Source organism: Bos indicus x Bos taurus, chromosome 11, assembly GCF_003369695.1.
Source record: "Bos indicus x Bos taurus breed Angus x Brahman F1 hybrid chromosome 11, Bos_hybrid_MaternalHap_v2.0, whole genome shotgun sequence".
Taxonomy (NCBI): domain Eukaryota; kingdom Metazoa; phylum Chordata; class Mammalia; order Artiodactyla; family Bovidae; genus Bos; species Bos indicus x Bos taurus.
In genome coordinates, this window is record NC_040086.1 from 3,423,553 (window position 1) to 3,443,718 (window position 20,166).

A 20,166-nucleotide genomic window follows, 5' to 3' on the forward strand; every position below is an offset into this window, starting at 1 on the left:
CCTGCGGTGGTTATGAGAGATGCTCAGCCCAGCTTTGTACTTAGAAACCCACAGGAAAGCCACTTCAGAAAAAGGATCCTTTTTGCCAGTGCGAGTCATCCGTTCTTTGAAAGTAGATTCTTGGGTCAGTGGGTCCTTCCTGTAATGTACAGGCTGTTAGGTGAATCTCTGTGTCCATCGTTCCAGGTCTGCTCTATCCTGAAATCTGTGGCGTGCACATGCCTTCGTTATTTTCCAGATACTCTTCAGCTGGGCATGTTTATTCTAAATTTCCAATGAGTGTTAGGGATGCTGCGTGTACTGGCCCCAGAACTGACGTGTTGGGGGAGGGCAGGCTGTTGGTCAGGAGCGTCTGGTCCTTATTCCACCTGTGCCACCTCTGAGTTGCGCAACCTGAAGCAGGTTGCTAACACTCCCTGCCTCCTAGTTTCCACACCTATAAATGGGTGTCAGAGTACCGTCACGAGTTGGTGGTATTCAAGTGAGTATGCACCATAGAAAACAATCACAGGGAATGTTTGACAAATACAAAACACAATTTTTAATTTGATGAACTTCTACTGGAGAAGTATGGGCTGATGGAGGCAAGTGAACAAATCTGCAACTGTAACAATAGCCTTGCCAAAAAGTGATGACACCATTTTGGATTTCTTTTTTTCTTTAAGCATGTTGCATTTAGTGTACATATTCAGTATATCATTAATGTCAGCATTAAAGAAAAATAATGTAATATTTTATATATATATAAACTTATTACATATATCTGATATATGGTCATACATATATACATTTGTAAAGTTTAATGTCCAAACTGTATGTAAATTTTATTTAAATGCCTCTTGTACTTGATTTTTTTCTATTGAATGTAATTTTTAGCTTCTGCAACTGAAAAAAGAAATCATAGTGATTAAAATGTATCAAACAATGACCTGTCCTAATCCCTTCTCACATTTGAATGATTTTTATTGCTAAATAATAATTATCGCTTACAGGAACAGTTGAAACATAAAAAGAAATTCAATTTTGTGCAGTTTGATGCTCAAGCCAGTGCTTGGCAGGAAAAACTTGTTGAAATCAATGAGGATAATCTGAAAGGGGCCCAGGCCTGGATTAGAGACATTAAGGTAAGAAAGAGGCTGGGTCTGGGAGAAGAACAGAGATCAGGATAGAAATGCTTAAGAAACTGCTTTGAACTCCAAGGATGGCCATGGCTTCACATAGACATTTGTTTTACTTACAAAGGTCATGTTAATCCAATCTTTTTAGTTGATATCTAACATTTAGATAGGCTTCTACTGACAACACTGCCCTCAGTTCAAGTCTCAGCCTGTTTATGAAAACAAATTTCAAAATATAGTTTTTTTACTTAAACATTCATATTTGTTTCTTCTGAGACTTCATCCTTGTTTCAAATGATATATTACAGCTATTTTAAACAGTGGATTTTGTTAAAAAGTAATGAACTTGTGGAAATACACAGTATAATGTGAGTGGTTAGGGCTGAAAGCCAGGACAGAGATAGGGCAGCAGGGTGTGATGAAAAGGTAAAATCACTTCTTCAGGGGTCTATTTTACTTGGAGAACTTTATATCTACACAGACTACTGGGAAGAATTTCCCTTTTCTCAAGTTTTCTGTTGTCTTGAACTTACCTTCATTTTAAAAGTTCTTTTTTTAGAATCACATAGCATTCCACATATTTAAGATATACTAAAATTGAGACCAAGGACTATTCTTAAAAAGTCAAATATGGATCATGCTGCTGCTGCTGCTAAGTTGCCTCAGTCATGTCCGACTCTGTGCGACCCCATAGACGGAAGCCCACTAGGCTCCCCTGTCCCTGGGATTCTCCAGGCAAGAACACTGGAGTGGGTTGCCATTTCCTTCTCCAGTGCATGAAAGTGAAAAGTGAAAGGGAAGTTGCTCAGTCGTGTCCGACTCTTAGCGACCCCATGGACTACAGCCTACCAGGCTCCTCCATCCATGGGATTTTCCAGGCAAGAGTACTGGAGTGGGGTGCCATTGCCTTCTCCGAAATATGGATCATAAATAACTTTAAAATGATTCGTTGCCTGAATTAGAGTTCCAGATTTGACAGGAAGCTACACATGGCCATTAGTGGAGCTCCCTGAGTATTAACGAGCAGGGTTTGCACTATCATTGGAATGTTCTGGAGTTCCTTTGGGATTCTTTTTTTAATGAGAGGAAAGGGACTTCCCTGGTGGTTCACTGGTGAAGAATCCACCTGCCAAAGGGACATGGGTTCAATCCCTGATCCAGGAAGATCCCACATGCTGTGGGACAACTCAGCCCCTGTGCCACAACTACTAAACTCAAGCTCTAGAGTCCATGATGCACAGCAAGAGAAGCCACTGCTACGAGAGGCCTGTGCACCACAGCAAAGAGAGAGCCACCGCTCTCCACAGCTAGAGAAAGCCCATGCACAGCAACAGGGCAGCCTAAAATAAGTAAATGAATAAATTAAAAGTTTTTCTTTTTAAAATGAGAGGAGGGGCAATTTCCTGGTGGTCCAGTGGTTAGGACTCTGTGCTTTCACTGCCAAGGGCCTAGATTGGATCCCTGGTTGGGGAACTAAGATGCCACAGGCCATGCACCACAACAAAAATAAATAAATTTAAATAAATAAATAACGAGAGGAGGAAATCTGTTCTATAAGGAATAATGTCTGTAACATTTTGTCCTAATTGGCCACCATACGCTGGAAAAGAGTATTAAATTTATTCTCAGCTTGTTAAACATCCAGGATTATCCATTGAAGTTTCTTTTATGACTCTAGGTAACGGGAAATATCTTAATTCAGAGTGTGCTAATTTAGAGTTTGTGATAACAGGATGTTATATATGTACTCTCATTGGATAAAAACATTAGCAGGTTCCTCTTTATATAAAAATCACTAAAGAATAGAATCAGTCTCATCTAAATGGCTAAAAATATGTCAGATCAGTTTTTACACTGTGATTCTGTTCTCTTCAGAAACCTTTACTGAAGTACCTTTGCTTACTTGCTGAATGTGTAAAATTCATTTTCAAGAACACCAGATTCCTCTATTAGTCTTTGGACTGATTTGGTCCAGAAATCAACCAAGTCAGTTCAGAACATGACCCAGGTGTTCTAAATGTGCTGTGTGCTGGTATCACCGAGCTGTGGTCAGCTGGCATAGGTCAGAGAACTTATAAAATTTCAGTTATTGTATTTTTAAGTTCTAAAAGTTCCACTTGGTTCTCCTTCTTGTCTTTTATTTTTTTCATGAGACTTTCTATTTCTTTGCTGATGTTTTTTAGTTTTCATTTGTTTTAAGATCATTGGTCATTTCTAGTTGAAGCATTTTTTTTCACAGCTGCTCTAAAATCTTTATCAAATAATTCTAACATCTCCGTCTTCTTGCTGTTGCTATCATCTTTTTCATTTCAGGTTGAGAGCTTCCTGATTCTTGGTATGAAGGAGTGTTTATCAACTGAATCCTAGACATTTTTGTCTTATGTTTATGAGACTCTGGATATTATTCTAACCTCCTATTTAGTCGGCGTTGTCTGACACTGCTCTGTCAGGGGTGTAGTAGGTGGGCCCTGCCTCATACTTCTGGGTGCAGGTTGAAATTCAGGTTCCCCACTGGAACTCTGTTGAAACCTGATGGGGAGGAACACCTTTTCACTGCTAAGTGGGAATGGACATCATTGAGCAGGGAGGCCATGTTACAGTTGGTGGGGATGAAAGTCCCAGCTCACTACCTGGCTTTCTTAGCTATCACACTGGCAGGGTGTTAGGTCATTTATTTATCCTACCTGATGTTATCTGACCTTCTTGGGTCCATGGGGTTATATCTGTCATTGTTTTGGGGAAATTCTCAACCATTATTTTTTCAAATATTTCTTCTACCCTCTTTTTCCCTTTTCTGCTTTGTTTCCAATTAAGCATATACCAGACCATTTGCTCCATAGCTCTCTGATGCTCTTTTCTGTTTTGTTCTTTTTCCTCTTTGCATTTAATTTTAGATAATTTCTATTGCTCTATATTCATGTTCACTAATTCTTTCCTTGGCTATTTTGAACTTACAGTCATTCCTCTGTATCTACAGGTTCCTCATTCATGGATTCAACCAACCCCAGATGGATTTTTTAATTCCAGAAAGTTTCTTTTTTTTAAATATAAATTTATTTATTTTAATTGGAGGCTAATTACTTTACAATATTGTATTGGTTTTGCCATATATTGACATGAATCCACCATGGGTGTACATGTGTTCCCGATCCTGAACCCCCTCCCACCTCCCTCCCCATCCCATCCCTCTGGGTCATCCCAGTGCACCAGCCCCGAGCACCCTGAATCATGCATCGAACCTGGATGGCGATTCGTTTCACATATGATAATATACATGTTTCAGTGCCATTCTCCCAAACCATCCCACCCTTGCCCTCTCCCACAGAGTCCAAAAGACTGTTCTATACATCTGTGTCTCTTTTGCTGTCTCGCATACAGGGTTATCCTTACCATCTTTCTAAATTTCATATATATGTGTTATTATTCTGTATTGGTGTTTTTCTTTCTGGCTTACTTCACTCTGTATAATAGGCTCCAGTTTCATGCACCTCATTAGAACTGATTCAAATGTATTCTTTTTAATGGCTGAGTAATACTCCATTGTGTATATGTACCACAGCTTTCTTATCCATTCGTCTGCTGATGGACATCTAGGTTGCTTCCATGTCCTGGCTATTATAAACAGTGCTGCAATGAACATTGGGGTACACGTGTCTCTTTCAGTTCTGGTTTCCTCGGTGTGTATGCCCAGCAGTGGGATTGCTGGGTCATAAGGCAGTTCTATTTCCAGTTTTTTAAGGAATCTCCACACTGTTCTCCATAGTGGCTGAACTAGTTTGCCTTCCCACCAATAGTGTAAGAGGGTTCCTTTTCTCCACACCCTCTCTACATTTATTGTTTGTAGACTTTTTGATAGCAGCCATTCTGACTGGTATGAAATGGTACCTCATTGTGGTTTTGATTTGCATTTCTCTGATAATGAGTAATGTTGAGCATCTTTTCATGTGTTTATTAGCCATCTGTATGTCTTCTTTGGAGAAATATCTGTTTAGTTCTTTGGCCCATTTTTTGATTGGATCTTTTATTTTTCTGGAATTGAGCTGCAGGAGTTGCTTGTATATTTTTGAGATTAGTTCTTTGTCAGTTGCTTCATTTGCTATTATTTTCTCCCATTCTGAAGGCTGTCTTTTCACCTTGCTTATAGTTTCCTTTGTTGTGCAGAAGCTTTTAAGTTTAATTAGGTCCCATTTGTTTATTTTTGCTTTTATTTCCAATATTCTGGGAGGTGGGTCATAGAGGATCCTGCTGTGATTTATGTCGGAGAGTGTTTTCAAAAAGCAAAGCTTGAATTTGCTGCATACTGGCAACCATTTACATAACATTTAAACTGTATTAGATATTACATATAATCTAGAGAAGATTTAAAGTAGATGGGAGGATGTATATTAGTTATGTGCAAACACCATGTCATTTTATTTAACAGACTTGAGCATCTGCAGATTTTGGTATCTATGGGAGAAAGGGTCCTGGACCAATCCCTGTTGATATATAGAGACACAGCACTTTGAACTCTTTAAAAGATTTCTTCATATTCCTATTGCATGTTTTGTTTGTTTATTTTTATTTATTGGGCTGTGTCAGGTCTTATTGCAGCACGCAGGATCTTCATTGTGTCATGAATGCATGCATGAATGCAATCTCCATTGCATCAAGTCTTTGGTTGCAGTACACAGACTCTAGGTGTGATGCCTGGGCTGTGGAGCACGCTGGCTTAGTAGTTGTGCCTTGGGGGCTCAGTTGCTCCCTGCCATTTGGGATCTTGTTCCCCAACCAGGAATCAAACTTGTGTTCCGTGCATTGCAAGGTAGATTCTTAACCACTAGACCACCAGGGAAGTCCCCTTACTGTGTTTTTCATTAGTAGCATTTCCATTCTGCTATTTCTTAAGGTTTCCATCTCTGCTGAAATTACCTACCTGGTCTTGAATGTTGTTCACCTTTGCCATTAGAGGTTTTAATGTATGAATCACAGTTATTTAAAATTTTCTGTCAGATGGTTTTAGCATCTGTGTCACATCTGAGTTTGTTTCTGATGAGTACTTTAGTTTCTTGATAGTGTGTTGTATATTCTATTTGATATGCTTATTTTTTGCTAAAGCTGAAGCTCTAATACATTGGCCATGTGATATGAAGAGCCAACTCATTGGTAAAGACCCTGATGCTGGGAAAGATTGAAGGCAGGAGAAGGGGGTGACATAGATGGTTGAATGGCATCATGGACTCAATGGACAGTGTTTGAGAAAACTCCAGGAAATAGTGAAGGACAGGGAAGCCTAGAGTGTTTCAGTACATGGGACCGCAGAATTAGACATGACTTAGCAGCTGAGCAATGAACAACACATTTTTTGTTAAGAGCTGGACATCATAGAGCTGCAGTATATAGAGACTGAGATAAATATTTTTTTATGCCTGGAAAAGAGCATGCCTTTCTTTTGTGGGATGGGCTAGTGAAGTGAAGTGAAGTGAAGTGAAGTCGTTCAGTCGTGTCCTACTCTTTGTGACCCCATGGACTGTAGCCCACCAGGCTCCTCCCTCCATGGGATTCTCCAGGCAAGAGTACTGGAGTGGGTTGCCATTTCCTTCTCCAGTGGGATGGGTTAAATTAATCTAATTAAGAGCTGGACTGGGTTTGAGGTTAGTCTGTTTGCACCATAGCCCTCACATTATTGTAGTGATGCTTTGTGTTAGGGTGAGAGATGATGTACCAGAAGGTTGTCTGCTCCACCCTCAGCTTTTGATTTTTCCCTTTACACTGGGCTTCAGAGAGAACTTTTCTCTTGCAGGTTGCTTGTTAGTTGATGTTTCTAGGGGAGTAACAGGGATGGGTATTTTCTGAATAAGCCTCAGCGTTAGTCGGGCCTGGTGTCCAGGAGTCTCAGGGGTGTGGCTTTGTCAGTATCTCTGAGTCCAGAATGTAGCCCTGCTCCTTCTGCAGGTGTAGGGGCTTTGTGGTTTCCTCTTCCATTCCCCAGCCTTCTGGGTTTTGACCAGCACCCTGAGGATGAGTATGTTCGTTACTGCCCTTTACCTCATACACACACACACACACACACACACACACAAAAGCTTTTGTTCTGCAGGGGAGAGAGAGAACAGGGTCTCTGTGGATGTTCCTGTGTCACTGAATCTCTCCCTCAGTTCTGCCGTATGAAGGAGATTTTCTCTAGGCTCTCTCAGTCTATCCTGTGAATACCCTGTGGGGTTTGTGGTGAAACAGTCTTCAAGAGAGCACTGATGCCAGGCTTCCCTGGCATTCCACTGGTTAAGAATCTGCCTTCCAATGCCGGAGATACCAGTTTGATCCCTGGTCCAGGAAGATCCCACATGCCAAGGGTCAAGTAAGCCCATGCACGATGACTACATGCACGATGACTACCGCAGCCCATTCATCCTAGAGCCTGTGCTTCCAAGAGAAGCCACCACAATGAGAATGCACTGCAACTAGAGAAAGCCGGCATGCAGCAGCAAAGACTCAGCACAGCTGGGTGTGAATAAATAAATAAAACTGAATAAATAATGAGTAAATACAACTTTAAAAAGAAAAAAAGAACACTGATGCCCCCATATTGTGGTCTCTTGCCAATATATACCCGCAGCTTCTGCTTGTTCACCAGCCACCCCAACCCAGCTCTCCTTCAGTGTCTGGCTGCATCCTGTCCCAGGAGCCAGGGCTTGCATCTCACCGGACTCTCCAGATGCCCACCTCTCCCCAGATTTTGGGCCAGTTGGTTGCCCTGTGATCTGAGCTCTCTCATGAATGTAACAAAAGTCACATACTTGCTGTTTGTCTGGCTCTTTTTTCTTGTGGAGTGACAGTTCTCTCCATCCCTGGACAGAGCTGCAGAAATTTTACAGTTTTACAGCTTCCTGTACCTCCACATTGCCCATGACACCACACTTGTGTTTGCTGAATATTGGGTGTCATGAATCAATCCTGGCTGAAAACAAACACGGTCCCCACCCGGGTGTATTCAGGCTCCGTGTTTAAGCCGTGCTGACAGCTGAATGAACAGTAACTGAGTTAGTGCCTCCCACAGAAACACACAAAGATAAAACTGAATTAAGAGCTCTGTCAATAGGACAGGAAATGCATTGTCCCAGCTTCTAGCTCTCCTGGGACTATCTGCATAGACGCTTTTATGATACATCCAAGGATTCAACTTCTTGAATTCCTGGACTGAAATCATTATCTCAATATAATTTAAATTTATCTTTTATTTCACAAATACCTTCTTTTTTTTTTGGAGGCAGGGAATAACACTTGTTTGTGAGCTCTTTTTCTGAGATTGAAGTATACACTTGGTATGTCTCTCTCTCTCTTTTCTGTAGATTGGAAGTTCCACAAACACCCTGAGTGCCCTGCAAATTGCTTTTGCTGATGAAGAAACACAAGTAATCTACCTTTTGACAGATGGGAGACCTGATCAGGTACTTATCAAAGTTGGGAACAAAGACAGACTCACTAATCCCCTGAAAGTGAAAGCTGAGAGTGGGAATTGGGGGACCTTTTTCATTGCCACCAAAAAGCTGTTGACAGATGCTTGCTTGACTTAGGGACCCAGAAGTGAGGTAAAACAAACACATCCACATTGAGAAATTCCTTTGTCTACTGCAGCACTGAGGAAAATTTATGTGACAGTGAGTGTTGTCTGGTTAATTTGATGCACTCCCATAGGCCTGGAGACCAACCCCATGAAAGGAAATGTCTGCTTTCCATGGAAGACTGGTTTATATTTTATTATAAACTAAGAGCAAGGATATCTTTTTGATTTTTTTTCCTTTGGGGACACTGAATCTAAACATGTCACTGCACAATGTGCTTGGTTTTACCCCTAATTTTAACTTAGTAATCATTTAAACAAAGCATGCCTTTCTGGTGAAATGTTCTTTGTTTTGTTTAGCCTGACTGGAAAATATTTGAAAAGTTTTAGTGGAGTCTGTTCATCTTCTTTTGAGCTTTGTGAATGAAAGACTAATGCTCTGGGCATTAAATAAATATACGGATGTGCAGGCCAGTACAATGTAAATTAACCGCTGAAGTGAATTAGTATCAACTTGTTTCCTTCATTGTGAAGTGTCTGCATGTGAAGACTGCTAGGCAAATATTGTAAAATATCCTGTGTCAAACAGTCCAGGGCTTAAATACTAAAGCAACCAGATTTTACTGCAGCGTTAGATTTGTGGCCAAGAAGTTGTATATAAAGTAAAATTTTATTTGGTATAATTTTCCTACCAATTTCACTGTACTTTCTACTCAAAGGCAGTTTATTGTGCTTTGTTTATGCTCCTTGTCTGGTGCCAAGGTGTGAGGCTACAAAGATGAATAATGTCCTGCTCTAGGGAAGCTTACATGTTGGAGGGTACGCGAGCATGTACAGTGAATTCTGACACTATACAGGGAGTAGGGTTGTCTAGGCTACAGACTGGGTGGGAGCACAGTGATGAATTCTGCTGTACAAGATGGAAAGAAGACCAAGCAAGTATCCACTGAGAAGGGCATGCTTCAGCTGTGACTGAAAGGAGGATAAAGAGTTTTTTAAACAGAGGAGATTGCTGGTATCCTGGGCAGAAGGAACAGAGGTGTAAAGGTATGTGGGCTGCTCAGGGTGACAACCGGAGAGCAAGAGCAGTGATAGAAGAGTGTCGGGGCCGAGTCTCTGGGTTAAGTTGGGGGAGACCATGATGGTCCTTGAGTGTCACATGGAAAGGATGGTCTTTACCTCACTGGGTACTCTCAGGGGAACAGAAGGTCCCATCCACCTAATATGTTATAAATATGCCTCAGTAGAGCCAGGGAAAGACTAGATCTTGATGAGAGCTGGTGAGGTCCCACCTCAGGGAGGAGCAGCAGAAATTTGGAAGGAGGAACCCATCAGAGATGAGATCATAGGAGTAGCATCAAAGGACTTGGTGGCCAGTTTGTGGGTAGAAGGTGGGGGGCTGGGTGAGGACCAAGAGAGGAAGGGGTCAAGAAGACCGATTTCAGTTGTCTAGTAATTGTTATTAACTGACTGACAACTAAAGAAGCTGAAGACTTAGGGGTTGCCAGTGGAGGAAGCTGAGCTTGAGCCACCTGGATTTCATGGCTGTCCAAAACCTGTGTAAGTATGGGACTGGTGTTTGGAGAAGGTGTAGGCTGATTCTGTAAGGAGATTCTGACTTGTAAGTCATCTGGACAAGGAGTCTTTTTCTTTTTAATAAATTCTAACTGATTTTATTGCAATTTAGGAAATATAGGTAGGCATATAATCATAAGGAAAAATAAGAGGTAAGTATAAGTAGTTCATAATTCAATTTTCTGCCCTTTCTCTAATATGTGCCAGTTTTCCAAGTCATGAGACATTCTTCTGAAACATCATTCTCAGTGACTGCATCATATTAAATTATATAGATTTAATAAAACTACCTTAAAAACTGATTTAATTTTTGCATAGTAGTACATTAACATGGAACATATTACAAAGGTACAAAAGGATATGTAGAGAAAATTCTCCCTCCCACCTCCTGTTCCTCACCTAAGAGGCAATGTAGGTTACTAGTTTCTTTATTTTCTTTGAAAGATAGTTTGTTATGTAAACAGATAAATGTTTATATATATATATATATATATATATATATATATATATATTTCCTTTTTAAAATATATAAATGGTAGCATATTACACGGGCTTCCCAGGTGGAGTTAGTGATAAAGAACCTGCCTGCCAATGCAGCAGGTGCTGGAGACACAGGTTTGATCCCTGGGTCAGGAAGATCCCCGGAGGAGGGCACGGTAACCCACTCCAGTATTCTTGCCTGGAGAATCCCATGGACAGAGGAGGCCAGTGAGCTACAGTCCATAGGGTTTCAAAGAGTTGGAAACCACTGAAATGGTTTAGCACACATGCACGCAGCATATTACACACACAATTCTGAACCTTTATTAATAAAACAAAGGACTTCACTGGAAGCCCAGTGGTTAAGACCCTGCCTTCCAATGCAGGGAGACTGGGTTTGATCCCTGGTTGGGGAGCTAAGATACCACATGCCTTAGGGTTTGGCCAAAATTTTTTTGTAAATAAATAAAACAGTATACCTCAGAGATCGCTTAATATCATTTCATAAAAAGCTTCCTCATTTTTTAATAGCTGTTTACTATTCCATCACACAGCTACTTAGTCATATCCCCTGGAGATGAACATTTAGGTTATTTCAATCTTTCTATTCAAGGTTGCAAAAGTAATGGGGCGCATATATCATTTTGCACCTGTATGAGTGTATCTGTAGCATAAATTCTGAGATGTGTTCTCAGTAAAAAGATATATATTTTGATAGATCCCAGCAAACAGCCCTTGAAAAGGATTTACCAAGTAACACTATACCAACAATGTGTTAAGAAGGATGCTTAGATTCGAGTTCATCACAGACTTATGAGGATCTCGGATCTCCCAAAAGTATATTTAAATTGGAATCTCCAAAAAATATATTTAAATTATATTTAAATACATTCCTCTGGGGAGAAGGTCAGTAGCTTTCCCTGGATTCTCAGAGGGTCCCTGGTCCAGTTAATGATAAGAAACTAGGGATATGGATGAGCTGGAATTAGGAATATGCTAATTGCTAAAAAAGTGATTTATAAACTCTCATTCAGGCATTTCATATTCCTCTCTGCCTTTTCCCCACATGCAGTCTATTTAGTTTGTATTGCCCCTCAGGTTTTCTCAAAAAAAGGATATTTGATATTCATGTTCCATGTAGAGGACATTAAAATGTAGCACTCAATCTCCATTTGTTTTTTAATTTTCACTGACTGTGTAGGACCTGAATAGGTAAGACCAATGTTATTATTCCCAGTACTCAGCAGAATTTTCTACTTGGAAGAACACACAGAGATGCTATTCAGAATTCAATTCCATGGACATCACCGTACTGCTTGTTTATTAAATGTCCAGGGCAGAATTATATGAAAGCCAAGTCTTTAATCAAGTTCAAAGGGTTCTAGTAATACTAGTTTTCATGAACCTGGGATCACTAGGTGTCCTTTGCTGGGTATCTGTAGATGTGAGTGGACACTGCGGGGCCTCTGCTAGAGAAGCCAAGCACATTTGGCTGTGATTGTTTGGGGATTTCTTTGAAGTTAGGGCCTCACTCTCGCAAAAATCGAGAAAATGGACGTGAGGAAGTTAACTACACCATTTTAAACAAAAACAGATGTATAATAAGGACCCACATGGGGTATATGAGAGGTGGCGGCAGGGGAAGGCACGGGGGACTGCCCCTGTACAAACAAACCTCCTTCAGACTACGAGAGAACCATTCCTGCCTTTCTTGTCACGCCAAGGCGACCTTTGTGGCGAAAGGGACATCTGGCCACACACCTGTTTAGACTCAGGGACAAGGCACCGGGGCGAATGTCTCAGGTGTGCAGCTTGGGCTCATCTTAGGGACCTCATCTTAGGGACCAACAAGGCGTCTGAAGGGAACTGATTGAGGAGTTATATGGGCGTTACACAGGGAGTGACCTCCACGTTCAAAGCCTTCCATCTCAGCTACTGCAGTAGCTCCGCTTAGCATCTGAGAAGAGTCAAGGTGAGTCAGGCTGCAGGGGGAAAAGGCTTACTTCAACTACTGAGTCTTCTTGTCAAAGCTGTGAGGACACCCACCAGCAGAGGAAAATCCCTGGGGGCTGCGGGTTAGGGGCAGGAGGACAGGAATGCTATCTTCCCTGGCAGAGATCAAGCTCCTTCTGCAGTCAAGATGCAGCCCCGCCCTCTGCCCAGCTCTCTACCACTTCGCTGGGCTCTGGAACCTCGTGCCAGTTTAGCAAACATTACCTGGGACTGCGTGTGGGTCGGGGGCTCACAGCGATACATGTAGCAGACTTTCTCATGCTCGTGCTCTCTTGGGGTGTCAGGACTGATGGGAATAAGTAGCTTTAAATCCAGAGACCTGGGTTAGAGCTCATCACTGGCACTGCCCATCTGAATGACTTTGGGCAAGTGTCCCCAAAGTGAGTTTCCTCATCTGTGACTTAGAGCTAATGCTCCCTCCTTACAGGCTTGCTATGATGTTCTTGTGAATGCATTCCATGGATATTTCCTGAGCATTTTTTATGAGCCAGGTACTGTTATCAATCTGAGATATGGTAGAGAGCAAGACAGACCAGGTACCTGCCTTCAGCAAAGCTTCTGTGTTATGGGGAGATAGATAGCAACGCAAAGCTTTTTGGGCTTCCCAGGTAGCACTAGTGGTAAAGAACCCACCTGCCAGTGCAGGAGACATAAAAGATGCAGACTCAATCCCTGGGTTGGGAAAATCCCCTGGAGGAGGACATGGCAACCCACTCCACAGAGGAGCGTGGCGGGTTACAGTCCATGGGGTTGCAGAGTTGGACATGACTGAAGCGACTTAGCATGCAGACAGTGAGCAAATAAATCTATGAAGTGATGTCAGGTAATGTATGAAAATGAAGATGCTACCCACAATGTCAGCACTAAGTCAACATTAATGTCCCTCCCCAAATATCTCAGCTGGAAGTCAATATAGAGATTGTTGTTGTTTAATTGCTAAGTCATGTCCAACTCTTTTTTGCAAGCCCAGAGCCTGCCAGACTCTGTCCATGGGATTCTCCAAGCAAGAATACTGGAATTGGTTGTCATTTCCTTTCCCAGGGCATCTTCCTCACCCAGGGATTGAACCCTCATCTCCTGCTTGGCAGGCAGATTCTTTAGCATTGAGCCACCTGGGAAGCCCCGATATAGGAGCAATCTCTAGCTAAAACCTATCTTATCAAATTAGCAGAATTTAGGCCTGATATCTCCAGTCTGGCATATAGGCGTAGGGCCAGTGGCGATGAGTGTTGGTAAGAAATGAGGATAATGATCGTACCTTCCTCGGTGGGCTGTGGAGGGGATGCAGGGAGAGAGCGCAGCAGAGCTCTTAGTGACTGGCCTGTGGTGAGTGCTCACAATGGAAGCTAGGTCGAAGGAGATGCAGGCAGCAGAGAGAGATTTGCTCTGTCCTTGAAGTTGACAGGACAGATGGGGTCAGCCCTCAGCTAGGTTAGGTTGCTGTTTGGTTCAGAACCAGCTGATGGGCAGAGAAGAGAGGAGAAGAGAGGAGGAGAAGTGGGATGGGCTTATGGGCAGTGTGTGTTAGGCACTCAGTCGGGCTTATGGGCAAGGGCAGGCTCAAGACTGGAACCAAATACAGAGGCCAAAGTCATGTGTATGTAGTGGCTGGAATGAGACTGGACACCAGGGGACCACTCAACTGGCGCCTCCCTGAGCAGCATGTGAGCTGCTCAAGGCCAGCAGGTGGTGAGTCCAGAGGCCTCCTCCCTCGTCACCTCACCTCCCCGGGGTTCATAGGAAACATTTTGGAAAGGTTAATAGTCAAAGAATAGGAATTGGGGGTGGAGAGTGGAAACTGGCTAAAGGAGCCAGCAGGTTGAATCAATCAAAGAGGGACTGAGAAATACAGAAGCAATGAGGGCAGGACAACCAGAGGCAGCCTCTGAGGGTGCTGATCTGGGTGTGGTGGTGCTGGTGGAGTGGCAGCAGGGCACATCATCAGTTCACCTTCCCCGTGTGTCTGGTAATGTTTACAGAGTCGATCCTTGCCAAGTGACAGTCTATTGCAAGCAAGGGAAAACAAATAATCTGACATTGCTTCTAGTACTAAAATCTGTCTTTGAATCTAGTCTTACCACTTAAGAGATTGATGATCCTAGGAAGCTTAGTCCTTCTGAGCCTCAATTTCTCCATCTTTAAGTGGAATCCATACCTACTGTGCCAATTAGGATTTCATATTACTGAGAGAAAAAAGCAGGAGAGCAGACAAATGATAACTGAAATGGAGAGATTTATATTCCTATGAAGAAGAAGCCTGGTGGTAAGTAGTCTAGGTTATACAGCTACTCAAGGATATCTCCAAGAAAACCGCTTCTTTTAATCTTCATGCTGACATCCACCCTCATGGTTACAAGACAGCTGCTTTGTGCCTAAGCAGAGTGTCCATTTTCTAGGAGGCAGGGGTGGAAAAGAGAAGGATATTAGCTTTTTTTGTTATGTCTTTGCCTTTTCATTAGCAAAAAAAATCTTTCCCTTGAAACTTCAATGGACAGACCTGGGTCATGTGGTCACTCCTAGCTGCAAAAAAAAAAAAAAAAAGTGTCAGAAGATGAGTTTTCATGTGTGTTTTGTTACGTTTGTATGTTTGCTTTTAACTGAGTCTGTTGCTGTCTTGAAAAGAAAACCAGGTCTCTGACAGTAAAAAGGAGAATGGGCCACCAGAAATCTTTCCAAAACTCTGTCACAAGAGGGTTAACTGGGGTATTATGTCCCCAACAGAGTGCTCAGAACATGAAAAGACCCTAAATAAATGTCTCTTTTTTCACTCTGAGATACCAGTTTTTATCACTCTGAGGTATCTAAAGCTGGACATTGCTTTTTAGGAGTAGAAGCTTTGGAAGCCACCCCAAGATCCTGTGGCCTCATTCTGTAGAATCCCAGTATCCAGGATGTCTTACCCATGATCCAGTGCTTTAAGTGTCCAGAAGTATGTGCGTGCGTGTGTGCTAAGTCACTTCAGTCGTGTCCGACTCTTTGTGACCTCATGGACTGTAGCCTGCCAGGCTCCTCTGTCCATGGGATTCTCCAGGCAAGAATACTGGAGTGAGTGGGTTGCTATGCCCTCCTCCAGGGATCTTCCTGACCCAGGGATTGAACTCGAGTTTCTTATGTCTCCTGCATTGGCAAGCAAGTTCTTTACCATTAACACTATCTGGAAAGCCCTGCTCAAAATTATGTGTATATATGTGTTATTTGCTCAGTTGTGTCCAACTCTTTACAACCCCATGGACTGTAGCCTGCCAGGCTCCTCTGTCCATGGAATTCTCCCCACAAGAATACTGGAGTGGGTAGCCATTCTCTTCTCCAGGGTATCTTCCCAACCTAGGGATCGAATCTGGGTCTCCCACATTGCAGGCAGATTGTTTACCATCTGAGCCACCAGGTCCAACCCTTTAAAAGCATGGATTCTAGGCTTAGGTGCACTAAAATCGAGTAATTGGATTAGTCTGGTCTTTCTCCCAGACTTTTCCCACAGAAACTGTGAGCCTTCAGAGGGCATGCGTTGAGTCACTGGTCTTCGTGCTCTCACCACCTGACAGTTTGCTTTGTCAGTCGAATTGGATTGACACCTTTCCAAGAAGTCACTCTCCACTGTATAAGGAATTACTAATTGAGAATTTCACTATCTAGAACAAATACTAGGGACTTTCATGTATTTTTTTTTTGTCTCTTCCTCTCTATCTCCCTTCTTTTCCCTGAAAATGTATCATTTCAGTCACCTGAAATGGTTATGGACCAGGTCAAAGTTTTTCAGAAAATTCCTATTTACACCATCTCCTTCTGTTACAATGATGAGATTGCAAATGGATTTTTGAAAGACCTTGCTTCTTTGACTGGAGGAGAGTTTCATTCTTATAATTTTGGCTGCAAGGATCCCTATACTCCAGAGGCTGTTCAGGTAAGAGCTTCATGAGCTGAGCAGAGAGTGTTCACTTACTTGGGCACTAATGGTTGGAGATCTGTGGACAATGATTGGAAGAACAGCAACCATAAGGACAACTAAGTTGAGAAAATGAATCACCTTACAGCTAGTGTCCTGCAAACTGTGGTGCCCTAAGGACCACCTGAGCTAGGGCACCTGTGAAAATTCAGATTCTCGAGTTCCACTACTGAGCCACCAAATCAGGCTCCAGGCACAGAGGCCCAGGAATCCTAATAGATTCCATTTTTCTTCTAAGCTTTTCATTATGGAATGTTGCAAACAAATGCAAAAGTAGAAGAGTATATAGGCCATGTACCTATCAGTCAAAGTTAACAATTACCAACATTTTGCCAAACTTTAGGAACAAACACCCTGGGGGTCCATACATAAGGTTTGTTAACCACTGCCTGTTTGCACACATTTGTGGGAAGGTTTCAAAAAATTAATTTGCTAGGTAGTTGTCTTCTGACTCATCAAGCTGTATAACCATGTGACCATCTGATGAAACAATTCATTTTAATGAGCTAATACAAGAAAGTAAATAAAATTCTATGCCCCAATTCTCCAGTTTTGGCCTGAAGATGTGCATTTCAAGTGTGCCTCTCTAGAGAACGTGTTTCTTATTGTCTGTTGTAAGGAGTGACTTTAAAGCCAGAACACTGATCAATGCTAACATGTGAGAAACTATTAATGCTAGAGTCTGGAAATGACTCATTCAAAAGAATCGGACAGACCAGTACTCTGAGCTCATCAGATGGCAATGCCCACTCCCATCAGCTAGACTAGAAAAACCTCATAATCCAGTGGGTACTGGGTAAAGTTTAAAGGAAGATCTTGCCTCAGTAGTGGGAGCAGCCAAATGCTGCTCTACTTCTGTCTAGAAAATCGTAAATGCAAAACGTGAAAGGGTCAATCCATTTCGAGGGAATTTAGCTGCGTCCACTCTCCCCACTCACATTCAACATACTACTGGAAGCTCTACCAAGATAAGGCAAGAAAATAAAGGCATACAGATTAGAAAGGAAGAAATAGACCTGTCCCTTTTTGCAAGTAACAAATAAAACTCCAAGGGAGCTACAAAAAAACTCCTGGAACTATTAACTGAGTTCAGTAAGGTCACTGGTTATAAAATCAGCACACAAAATTCAATTACATTTTGATAAAGTAAAAATAAACATACAGAATTCAAAATTAAATATTGAAATTTAGTATTTCCTCCAAAATGAAAGACTTAGGTATATATATTACATAGTATATATACAGAAAAATCTTCTGAAATAGAATAAAATTAAACTATATTTTCATTCAACATCCAATGGAATGTACAAAAATGCTACTGGAACTAATAATTGAAGTTAGCAAGATTGTAATTTCCTACAAGATCAACATATGACATACAAAAATGTTGTCATATTAGCAAATAACAATAAACATTGAAATAAAAATTATCTTTTACAATCTCATCAAAAATATGAAATATGTAGTGACAAATTCGTCAAAGTGCGTGAAAGGCCTGTCACTGAAAACTATAAAACATTGAGAGTTGTATGTTGTTTATGGGTTAGAAGACATCACAGTGTTAGAATATGCATTCTCCAAAAGAAAATCTGAACTGTGTCTGTTCTGTATGTGTGTAGTCGTCCCTTTACCCTTCAGTCTGTAGTTGACACGCGCAGACAGAGTAGTGGCTCTCGAGTTGCTGTTCTGCCGTCTTCCTGTCTCCTTCAGTCCCTCCATGTGTATTCCATGTGTAATGACCTTCTTCAGTGCTGTAATAGGGCATTTAACAGAGGTTGCTATGTGCAGTACTGTGTTTAGTGTTTTCATTTTAATTTTTCTAAGACATTAATTTATATGAAAATAAAAAGAATACTAAAAGAGAAAAAAATAGACAACACATTCCTAATCAAAATTTCAGCAGTAAAAGTTGACAAACTAATTCCCTGGAAATTCAGAAGATTTCAAATAGCCAAAATGCTTTGAAAAAGAAAATCAAAGTTGAAAGACTAATACTACTTGATCTCAAGATATATAAAGTTATAGTCATCAAGACAGGGTGGTATTAGCGTAAAGACAGATTTATAGATCAACAGAACAGCAAAACCAGAAATAGACTAACACATATGTGTATAACTGATTTTCAACAGAGATGCAAAGGCAGTTCAGTGGAGAAAGTATGTGTTTTTTTTTCCTCCAACAAATGTTGGAACAATTGGATAAAATAAACACATCTTGCTCCATACATCACACTGTAATAAAAAATTAACTCAAAATGATACATGGACCTAAATGTAAAACCTAGGTTTTTCCCCCTCCTAGAAGAGAACATATGAAAAGCCCTTTGAGACATTGTGTTAGACCAAAAAAAAACTTTATTAGGATATCAAAAACATAGTCCATATAAAGCAACTCAATAAATTTGATTTAATCAAAATTAAAAATTTCTCTTTAAAAACAATGTTAAGATAACTAAAAGACAAGTTGTAGACTGGGAGAAAATGTTTTCAGATTGTATTCATTGTCTTGTATCCAGAATATATTAAGATTTCTCAAAACTCAAGGAAGCAAAAAATGGGCAAAACATTTGGACAGACACCCTACCAAAGAAGATATATGCATTTCAAACAAGATCATGAAAGGATGCTTAATTAATTAATCATTAGGGAAACACAAATTAATTAATTCATTAATTATTAGGGAAACACAAATTAACCATAATGAAATACCATTACACAGCTATTAAAATGGCTAAAATTAAGACAACTGACCTTATCAAGTTTTTACAAGGATGTGGAGGAACTAGAACTCTCATAAATTACTAATGGGAATGTAAACTAGTGCAATCATTTTGGAAAACAGTTTGGTCATTTCTTGAAAAGTTCAGCATCACCACCTGTGTGATCTTATTCATTGACCCAAGAGAAATGAAAGCAGATGTTCATATGAAGACTTGTGTACAAATGCTCATAGCGTTAGTATTTATCATAGCTCAAACCTGGAAACTCAAATGTCCATCTGCTGCTGCTGCTGCTGCTGCTGCTAAGTCACCTCAGTCGTGTCCGACTCTGTGTGACCCCATAGACGGCAGCCCACCAGGCTCCCCCATCCCTGGGATTCTCCAGGCAAGAACACTGGAGTGGGTTGCCATTTCCTTCTCCAGTGCATGAAAGTTAGAAGTGAAAGTGACATCGCTCAGTCGTGTCTGACTCTTAGCGGCCCCATGGACTGCAGCCTTCCAGGCTCCTCCGTTCATGCGATTTTCCAGGCAAGAGTACTGGAGTGGGGTGCCATTGCCTTCTCCGAATGTCCATCTACAGGTGACTACATTTTGGATTTGGTATATAATAGAATACTACTCAGCCATAGAAATGAATGTACTATTGATTCATGCTGTATCATGGGTGAATCTCAAAATAATTAATGAAAGTAAACTAGACACAAAAAGATGATATGCTGTATGATTCCATTTAAATAAAATTCCATAAAGCAACTATACTCTAATAAAAATTAATTAA

General features: G+C 41.2%; 1 protein-coding gene across 5 annotated transcripts in view; it reads left to right on the top strand.

Annotated features, from left to right (window-relative positions):
* VWA3B (von Willebrand factor A domain containing 3B) overlaps positions 1-20,166 on the top strand; it is a 170,051-nt gene that overhangs the window by 72,697 nt on the left and 77,188 nt on the right. For 3 of the 5 annotated variants that reach the window (XR_003513264.1, XM_027554634.1, XM_027554636.1), the window contains exons 12-14: positions 993-1,124; positions 8,447-8,545; positions 16,445-16,627. Coding sequence is in view for 4 of the 5 variants with exons in the window: in XM_027554634.1 (XP_027410435.1) it covers positions 993-1,124; positions 8,447-8,545; positions 16,445-16,627 (414 nt within the window). In the remaining variant the exon portion in view is untranslated. The remainder of the gene's footprint in view (positions 1-992; positions 1,125-8,446; positions 8,546-16,444; positions 16,628-20,166) is intronic. The other 2 variants (XM_027554638.1, XM_027554637.1) reach the window with 2 other exon arrangements.